The following is a 9,816-nucleotide window of genomic DNA, read 5'->3' on the forward strand; positions in this document are numbered from 1 at the left end:
ATAAACTTCGATTAAATTTCACATAAAAAGGTGAAAGTTACAAAAATGCTTTGTAAATAAACACATTTAACCCAATTTATTTTTTTTATTCTACAAAAGGAATGTTCATATTTCCAAAGGAACAAATGACAATGACAAGATAATTTTCAAGTTTATTCATGGACACCGCGGCAAATAACGTGAATGTTTTGTTTACATACAGAAGTAATTACAGCTGAAGAATGCTATCATTTGCATTAAATTAAACCAATGCATTACATTAATTATCATTAAAGCGCCCATTGTTAATCAGATGTATAGGTTTTAACTATTTGTGCCTCAGCCAAGGCAGGTCTTCGGTGCCTCAATAACGCTGATGAGACCCACTTTAAAACTAAATCCCCACATTTCCAGGACATACTTGGTACAAGTGACATTTTTTGTTAGCGTTTTCACAGCTCCGTGAAGTTGCCCCCCCTACAGACAGCACAAACGATGAAACCCACCTCATTCATTAGTGCTACGTTTGTGCCGGTTTGTGCTGTTGAAAGTAGCGTTTGTGCTGTTTTCGTTCCCGAGATATAGCACCTTGTTTTCCCGGTGATCACATGACCATGCACAGCGACTTTGACCTCGTCTGCCGAGTTCAAGCGCTCTGTTACAGTTTAGCTCGTACCCTTAACATTTTAAAGACAATCAATATCCATAAACATATGAGCCGCCTTAGATGTGATTTATACTTAGACATGACGCACGCCAACAAGTTAACTATCTATGACATAAAACTGTGGTTATAATGTATGTAAAATCACCGTGATTGTAAGATCAATGTTTTTTATTATCTAAGACGCTTTTCTTTTCTTTCCCTACCGTGACACGCTGTTTCCAAATGCGTAACTGTGGGATACCATCGCGACAAGACCTCCGCAGCATGTCATGATAGGGACCCCATGTATAAGGCATGTATATCGCGGCAGTGTATATCACGAGTGGCGCCTTGCTTCCATGGCACCCTGGCACCACTGTCACAACAAAGGTCTCATATCAGAACATGATATACCCAGATAGGACGTGTCCCGATATATGGACTTTGTGTGTCGCATATATGGACTCCAAGTCTCGATATGGGGGCGGGACATTTTGTCGGGGTATGTCATATCGGGATATACAGGTTTCATGTCGCGACATGGGCGTGGCAGTTTTGGTCATATCGCGATATATAGGGCTTCATGTCGCGACATGGGCATGGCAGTTTTGGTCATATCGCGATATAGAGTCTTTCATGTCGCGACATGGGGCTGGGCATTTTTGCTGGGGGATGGCATATCGCGATATACAGTCTTCATGTCGCGACATGGGGGTGGGCGTTTTGTTGGGGGTACGCTATATCGCGATATGCCGTCTCCATGTCGCGACATGGGGGCGGGGGCGTTTTGTCGGTATGTCATATCGCAATATATGGACTTAATGTCGCGCCAGTCGCAATGGGTATCGCCATGTGATCGTGATGCGCGCACTCCTATCGTGACATGCTATCGGAGTCGTGAACGCGCTGTGGATACCATGACATTCTTTGTCTGCTATTCTGTTTAAACCTCAGGGCGACTTTGTGCGAGATTGATCAGTAATCGGAAACCAATGGATGTGTTACTGTTACTGTGTATCCAGCGTGCTCATACAGCACACACGGTACACAGAACTTCCGCTGTGGCGCTTTACCCAATCAGAGTGTCGATTCTCACTCTTCACCCAATCGCGGCCCGAGCTGTTCGGGGGTTTAGCCAATCACGGGTCCGAGAGCTGTTCAAGCCAGCAGCGCCAGGTGGATCGGCTTGTTCACTGTCAATGAGAAACTATTTTTAAAATGCTTTACTTATTTGCAAAATAACTACATCGGCTTGTTTTTATTGACGTCTTTATTGATTCACAATGTCCCGTACCCTTCGAAATAAATACATTTATTTGTAGTATAACTGTCTCCGCTGCTTTCCGTAATGAATACGTGGTATTTGAACAATTTTAATCGTATATTTAAGGTATGGGAAACACCTTCTGCTTTGTACTTCAAAAATAAAATATAAATGTAAGTCTATGATCGTTATATTATTATGCTCGTACTTTCAATTCTGTTTTTAATTGTTAAATTATCTCGATCTTGAAACCAATACCTAAAAATGTGAATATGGGCTCTCGTGTTGTACAAGCGGTCATTTGGAAACTGGTGTCTCTTCAGCAATGAAACGAGTACACAAGCAATACATTTTCGAGAACATGGTTAAATGTAAGACTGTTTATTCATGTAAAGGCTGCAAAGTCTGGGGTCAACTGATCAAAATCAAAGAAGGTGCTATATCTCGGAAACAAAAGCAGCACAAACGCTACTTTCAACGGCACAAACGTAGCTCTAACGAATGAGGTGGATTTCATCGTTTGTGCTGTCTGTAGGGGGGGGCAACTTCACGGAGCTCATTTTCACTAACTGAGAACAAGAGGGCATGATAGAACAAGTGAACGTACACAGTCACGTTAAGGTCTCTCTTCATGATGATTATACCTTGAAATATACAGATAAAGACTTTCAAATGTGGCAATTAAAAAAATAAAAGAGTATCAATCAGAATATCAGCAATGTGCTATAAGCAGACACATGTTAAAGATTTTCTGAGTACCAGGTTCAGGTGGTAATACCTCAATGGGAGTGAGGCATTATGCAGGGTTACCAGAAGACACTCACAGTTAGACAGTTCAGCAGAGCAGACCAATGAAGGAAGAAAGAGAAAACTCAGGGCAACAGAGAACAAATATTAACACCGTGTCAGGAACTCAGCTCACTTAAATACAGAATCTCTTTTTCCAATTAGTCAATACCTACAATTATTTATTCAATTCCAGGCACCAGCATCTAACTAAACTAATGAATATCCTCAGGTCACTCTTTTTAACCTCCTATTCTAACAGAACCAGCCAATACATCACACCAGTTCTCACAGGGGATGTTTTTACACCCAGTCTAGCCAGCTGTGTAGGATAAATCTCAGTCTTACACAGCAGACAAAGGTGCTCTAAAAGCTGCTGATATATTGACCTTCCGTTCTGTTTTTAATGCCTCATAGCCATAAGTAAGAATTTATAACAATCCTTTCATGTTGTTCGTCCTTATAAAGAAATACATCTGGAAAAGGGATCCCTTGACTAGACAACATTCCTTCTTATAATATTTTTTTTTATTTTTGAGTGTGTCACATTGATATCTGTTACATATAAGGAGCACTAGGAATTTATTAAACAGAAAAATGTGCTTCATTCTGCACACAACTGTCAAGTATAAGAAACAATCCACACTCTCTTTCCTGGTGGTGCACTGCAGCAATAATGTGACATTTGTATCCTCATTCTTCACAGGAAGGTCATCACAGTCCCTTTCTTCCCAACTTGCCAGGGTTCGAGAGGCCAGAACCGGAGGACAATCCTATTAGGAGGAAAATGAGAAATCTTGAGCCCCATTTGTAAGCCATTCACATGGCCCAATCGCAATCATTGTGTCCCCAAACTCGACAACTTTGTTACCAAATTCTTAAAATATGTTAACATTAGAAATCTAACCTGAGGATGATACCTTCCTTTGTGTAAAAGAAACTCTTAAGGCGCTGTTTAATTTAACAGCAGGGCTCTTAATAATAAAAAGTATCTGAATTTTCCATATCTTCCTTAAGCCTGCTGGGACAGGCTCCGACTCCCCTATGACCCTGAACTGGAAGTGGTTAGAAAATGGCTGGGCGAATTTTGTGTGAAATTGTGTAAAACTCTGTGGTGGTTTTATTTTTCCCCATAACTGCGTGGTAATATGTGTAATGTGCAGCATCTATCTAAGACACACAGCCTCCAGTGCCACTCTCGGACAGTGGAGGGGCTGGAGGGTACTTGAGGATGCTCTTGAGTGCACTGACCTGTCTTCGCTGAGCCCCAGCTCCTGGGTGAGGAACTGGAAGATCTTGGCACTGTGCTGCTTGTTCTTCTCCGCACTGTCCACCACCCCAATGGCAGAGACAGTGACCTGCACACAAGGAGCTGAGGAGCCAGCCATGAGCATGGACAGGCCTGCCCTCACAGTCAAGTTCATCCTCTGTGGAGGAGAAGCCGAAAACAGCAGGAGTCAAGCACACACAACTGTCCTCTCCAGCCTGGCTAGTCAACAGCTGCTATTAATAATAATAATAATAATAATAACCATCCCCAGGCATATGTGCAATTCATCAAATACACATTCACTGATAATCTGGCAGTGGCATAATTTAAAAAAATGTGAATCCGTGGTTAGAATTCTGGACTCTTAATTGGAAGGTTGTGGGTTCAAATCTCTGGGGGGTCACTGCTGTGTTTCCCTTGAGCAAAGGTACTTCACCCGAAATCTCCCAGCTGTATGAATGAATGGGTGGATGCAAAGCTAAACCCGTTTGGATGAAAGCGCCAGACAGATACATAAGTGAAAGGGGAAACGTAGCTTTCCATCATCAACACTATGCGATTTCCTTCCTTTTAAAACGAACTTTATTTTGCATACAAACTACTCGATGTGGAAGTCCCCAATCCGAAACAATGTATCGTCCAAGTTCGAGGACGCTTCAAGCACAATCAGAACTGCTTCAGCTGCATCCAATATGCCGTGAAAGCAGTTCAGTCTCACACTCACGTCCTCGGGCTTCCCTAGTACCGCCGCCGTGCTGGAGCACATCTTTTTCAGAAACTCGTCGGGAAATTTGCTCGAAGGCAGGTTGCTCTCCAGATCGATGAACGGCATAGCGTCCTCCACAAACTTTATCAATCAGACGAAAGAAGTTACAGAACCTAAGGGACTATACGAGGACACCTCAAGCCGGAAAGCGGTGCAACTTCACTGCTCATTGGCTGCGTCCGCAACGCCTGTTCCGTGGCGTTCTTAAAGGCGCAGAGAGCAAGGAAAACTCCTTCAGTTTTGAAAGCAAATATGTCTGGGTTAAATATGTCTGCCGCCGCATCACAAAATCTAGAAAACAAATGCGATGAACCTGTTTAATGGTATTCACAAAATTGTCTACAGTAAGGCAATGACACAGTGCGAGCATCAAGTTCACTGTATAGTTACAAGAATATCGGATTTAAGAGCCATACGACTTCATGAGTTAATTATTTCCAATAATTATTCTGACCATTGAACATTGAATACTGAATCAAGTGTAGCGTTACTGAGCTCCAAGATCGAATCATTCGTCTATTCAGGAACAATGTGTGTGCACAGGACGTAACCTTCTCTTTATCAGAAGCTCATTTATAACGAAAAGGTGGTCCGGACTGAGAAAAAAAACTCTCTCTTTTGTGTGCATGGACAAAATTCTGCGATGTGCTTTTATGGAACCCTGACATTCCATGATTTCTCTCATGAATCATGCTTGCTTCAGTTGCTGGAGCTCTACTCAGAAATTGCATGCTATAAATATACGTTTTTACTTAAGACATTTTTACTTTTTGTAACCTAAAATTTATGAGGAATGTTGGAAGTAAGATGTTTTGTTTCTAAACTATGCTTTTATCTTTTTTTCTGCTCCCAAGAGCTGGGTGAAGTTGGTCACATCCTCTACTCTATGAAAAATGCTCTGCAAACCTTTTGGATGGAAAGTTCTGTATAAATTATGTAGATCTTTAAAGAAGAAACCCACTGATCCAGTTATGCATGACTTAAAGGATAGGGGTGTTTTTTTTCACATTGATTGGTACGGTCATCACATAAAGTGGAAATGCATGGTATTCAATCCAATATAGAACTCTATTAAAATAACCAAATACCACACTTGAAAAACAGGTTCCTTATTAATCACACAATGTACACATTTAATGTATGGCAGTGTTGCATCCCAATTAATTTTAGCATAGCGATTCCCAAAACAACTTCCTGTGGTCATGCAACACATTCCTAGGGTTGCGTTTAACAAGGTGTAGGATATAATTCATGAAACTGGTTAATAGTGAGTCACATCATGTGTTGTGTCTCTGTTGTCATCAAATTAGGGCTAGATTTGTTTTACAGTAATATCTTGGTTTATATACATTGTTTGTTTCTGGTTTAAAGACTCATGCCTTTCAACAGTTACTTTTTTCAAAATAAATATTTCAGAATATTACATTTGACTGCTGGCAGCAAAAGATATGGACATGTTTCCAAAACATTTTAAAAGTTAAAATTATTTATTTTACCGTAAATCCTGATAATTTACATTTTGCACAAGAAAAACAAATAAAGGGGTTGATACAGCAATGAGATAATCCCCTTATTGACAAATAGTGTTGATGGCGAGTCAGGTACAACCACAGAAGTATTGACTGAACATGTTATCATTTATTTTAATTCTGCAAGGAATGGCTTCAAAAATCCTTCAGTCAAACCAGTGATGATACACCTACAATGAGAATAAGACCATGATTATTTACATTATAACAATTATACTGTCAATAAATAGCAAGTTGCACAAATATTTCTTCCGCAAACAAAGGTGTTATTGTTAAAGAACACTGAAGATTACAAGAAAACTTCAATGAAGAATTTTGAAATCTTCAAAGCCACCGACAAAACTAACACTGTGGACTACTTCTGGCTCAACAGCAAAACCAGTAGAACCAACCAGTAAGCATATGTAACACTGAGAACAAGAGTCTTCTTCACACAAAGAGTTGTGGGTGTCTGGAACAAGTTACCCAGACACACCACTGATGCCAATAACCTGGCCTTTTTTTTTTTTAAGAAGGAGGCTAGATAAGATCCTTGGATCACCCTCCAGACAACCAAGGAGCTAGCTGAGCCAAGAGAACTCCTCTCATTTATTTTTTTTTATATTCACTGAAAGTAAAATGGACCGAAATAAACAGGGGGGCTGCCGTGAAATGTTATCTAATGTAAAATAAAAATAAAAAAAAATCCAATATTTACTTCTGCATCGCATACACACCACAATTTCATACTCATCCCATGTTAAGAAGGGAGATGTCACCACTCTTAAAAGTCGGGTATGTCGTTAAACCCCAAGGCAACACAGCCTCGTTGTGTTGAGAAGGGGGCGCAGGTCGGTCAGAGGCGAGGGGGTTGTTGGGCTCACCGTGTGAAAACTTGCACTGCTTGAGGGCCTCGCTGAAGCCCTCGCAGAGCGTGAGGTCCGACTGCGTGGTGGCGCACTCCAGGAACTGCTTCACCTCGAAGTGGCAGGGGCCCGGCTGCTGCACGGAGGAGCTTCTCGGGGGCTCCTGGGGGGACACAAGGAAAGCACACGGTTACCAGCCGCTGACCCATCGGCTCCTGGCCACATTCAAGGAAATCAAAGACGAACGTACGTCTGCAAGCAAGCACATGCAAAATCAAGGTAAAAATACAGAAACGCTTAACAGAGGATAAAGCCAAGGAGTTTAGAATCCAGACTTATCCAGACATGAGCATCCATACTGCGACTCTGGAGAAACCCTCACCTTATTTTGTCTAACAAATGGAACGCTACAGCGCTGCCTTCTTAAATGGGCTAAACGTAGAGCCTGAAAACATGACATCCTCTTGACATGTGCAGTAACTTTCACGGAAGCCAATTAGTAGTTCTGCCCAGAAACAGCGGGGTTTGTCCCCGTTAGCCTGCCCACGGATGGGCTCTGCCCCACCTGGGACGGACAGGTTGTCCCACCTGATGGGCGCTGGCGGGTTTCGCCGGCTCCGCGCCGCCGCTGCCGCTGAAGGCTCCGGTCAGGGCACTGCCGACAACGTGTCCCACCGCCGACCCCACCGCCACCCCGGCTGCGGTCGTGGCCATCTGCGCCATGAGACCGGGCTGCTTCGGCTGGGCTGGGGCAGTAGCCAGGGCTGCAGGCGGTGCCGCCATTGCTGGCGAGGCATGAGAGGGAGCGGGGTGGCTGCAAAAGACCCAACAGCCCCAGCACAGTGCAGGTTATCTACACCGGGAAAACTCCGTCAAACCCGACAGCCCGGCTAAACATCATACAAAACTGCAGTAAAACAGAAAATAAGCAAGAACTTTATGCGTGTGTTACACACGAGAATAATTAAACGCAGGTGCATCTATGCGTAAAGAGGTGATAATCTGAATTGGACATACCCTTCCTTGAAACGCCGGGTATAACGTGTTCAAACACAGTTTGCGTCGAATTTCCGTGTTACGAAACATCAGGTGTAAATAAATCTAGAGGGACCCAATCTTGAAAGAGTAGGCTAGATGTTCAAAATCATGAAAACAAGACATATCCCAGTTCTTTATTGGAATTGTGTTACGCAACATACAGTACTGAACTCAGGACGCCCTTGACTGAAAGTTACAGGACTCAGGAGCTGCAAGTAACGCGTAAATGTGTCATGATCCACACAGTGACCTTCGTTTAGTTATAATGTTTAGTGAAAAGGAGATGGGAGATACACAAATTTTCGGTGGACACAAGACATTATAGACATTAGTACCTTTAAGGTGCACTAATCGACAAATAATACTCCCCTTAATATTGGATGTTACCCCTCATTTGACATCTACAGTATGTTCTGCGTCACAGTCAGTACGTGCGTTGTTCTATCAATATTAAACTATTTTGCATGTAGCAATTACAAAAAAATACTTTACCTAGCTACAGGCGAGGGTCTGCTACGGCTTCCTCTGGCCATTTTTAGCTGCTTGTTTTACAGATCGTCACTATAGGAGCTGCAGTCGAGTCAGTATCCCAGCGCGCTGTACATGCACTTGGTTTAAATGGCTTTCTGCGCCCACACGTGTGTGCGTGACCTTGTGAAGACGCTTCTGTTGCGCAGGCGCGCAATGAGCCCAGCTGTGAAGTACAGTCCTCGCATGCTCCTTCTGGTTTTGATTTTTATTTTTTATTTTTTACAATTATTCGAGTCGTGTCGGCCTCTATTGAGTCAGAACCCGACTCCGCTTAGCAGTCAAGTTTGGTCTGGGTGTGCAAATTTGGTTTGGTTGTGGGATTGTTGCAAAACTTTCCAGAAGTTTCTAGAATGCTTGGCTTTCTAGGCTTAGCCAACCTGACTTGCCAAATGAATGTGATTAGACTGACATATGACACGATTAGCGAAACGAGAATAAAATCACATGGGAGCGTCCGGCTTAAACCAAATCCAGTCACCCTGATATTCATGGAAAGCAATTAAAGCGTTACGCAAAAATATGCAGATTACGCTTACTGACAATTATATTTTAATTTCAAATGTACAAGAGAGCTCATCTCTTCTTCTATTATTTTTAATCAGAATCAGTGTCCTAAATTTTAAGTAAAATGAACATGAAAGCAATTTAAAAATTGAATTTTGATAGCTGAAGTTGTACAGATTTATTAGTTTTCTTCTTTCTTTTGTTGTTTTTTTTGCAAACATGGCAGTAAACATCACTTAATAGACATACTGACGGTTTTACAATTTTGCTCTGGAAATAGGGGTGAAATTAAATTCAAATAGTGTTCGGCTCTTGATGTTGTTTCACCACATGGTGGCGCTCAGAAACCACCAAAGTCGCAGGAACTGCTTATTTTTCATCCAGCAAACCTGAAGCTAAAAGTGGTGATAAAAAACGAAGCGCCCCAGATGTTTTGCGGACTTTCCACAGACAATGAAAGCACCGTATGAACCCAAGAGAATTTGGAAAACACGCAAGTAATCACGAACAAAGAAATCTTGAGAAGATTTAAAGAGTTAACCTCTTGTCGCAAAATACTGTAGGTCTGTTCAAGCTATGGAATGATTCATCGTTAGTGAGGAAACTCCTGTGATGTGCTCTTGTCTCTGACATGATATGTCTGTGGACCTGAAAAACG

General features: G+C 42.2%; 2 protein-coding genes across 2 annotated transcripts; both read right to left on the bottom strand.

Moving 5' to 3' along the window:
• Nucleotides 1-3,181: 3,181 nt before the first annotated feature.
• ddt (D-dopachrome tautomerase) lies at nt 3,182-4,880 on the bottom strand. Its single transcript, XM_006640254.3, has 3 exons — nt 4,670-4,880; nt 3,927-4,102; nt 3,182-3,448 (listed from the first exon to the last, which is right to left on the bottom strand). Exons 1-3 carry the CDS (start codon nt 4,775-4,777, stop codon nt 3,376-3,378), a joined length of 357 nt encoding a protein of 118 aa, XP_006640317.1. The 5' UTR covers nt 4,778-4,880; the 3' UTR covers nt 3,182-3,375.
• Nucleotides 4,881-6,179: 1,299 nt separating this feature from the next.
• On the bottom strand, nt 6,180-8,780 carry chchd10 (coiled-coil-helix-coiled-coil-helix domain containing 10). The gene is made up of 4 exons (XM_006640255.3): nt 8,616-8,780; nt 7,674-7,899; nt 7,104-7,248; nt 6,180-6,410 (listed from the first exon to the last, which is right to left on the bottom strand). Exons 1-4 carry the CDS (start codon nt 8,654-8,656, stop codon nt 6,391-6,393), a joined length of 432 nt encoding a protein of 143 aa, XP_006640318.2. The 5' UTR covers nt 8,657-8,780; the 3' UTR covers nt 6,180-6,390.
• Between the last annotated feature and the right edge of the window lie 1,036 nt (nt 8,781-9,816).

Source organism: Lepisosteus oculatus, chromosome 22, assembly GCF_040954835.1.
Source record: "Lepisosteus oculatus isolate fLepOcu1 chromosome 22, fLepOcu1.hap2, whole genome shotgun sequence".
Taxonomy (NCBI): domain Eukaryota; kingdom Metazoa; phylum Chordata; class Actinopteri; order Semionotiformes; family Lepisosteidae; genus Lepisosteus; species Lepisosteus oculatus.

Bases quoted from the DNA above. Each gene is read 5' to 3' on its own strand.
- ddt (XM_006640254.3), bottom strand. From the start codon at position 4,777: ATGCCGTTCATCGATCTGGAGAGCAACCTGCCTTCGAGCAAATTTCCC. The intron at 4,103-4,669 runs GTGAGTGTGAGA...TCTCCTCCACAG, and splicing joins TACTAGGGAAGCCCGAGGAC to AGGATGAACTTGACTGTGAG. The intron at 3,449-3,926 runs GTCAGTGCACTC...TCCTCCTAATAG, and splicing joins CTGGGGCTCAGCGAAGACAG to GATTGTCCTCCGGTTCTGGC.
- chchd10 (XM_006640255.3), bottom strand. From the start codon at position 8,656: ATGGCCAGAGGAAGCCGTAGCAGACCCTCGCCTGTAGCTAG. The intron at 7,900-8,615 runs GTAAAGTATTTT...GGTCTTTTGCAG, and splicing joins AGACCCTCGCCTGTAGCTAG to CCACCCCGCTCCCTCTCATG. The intron at 6,411-7,103 runs GTGAGCCCAACA...TTCTCATTGTAG, and splicing joins GCAGTGCAAGTTTTCACACG to GTGTATCATCACTGGTTTGA.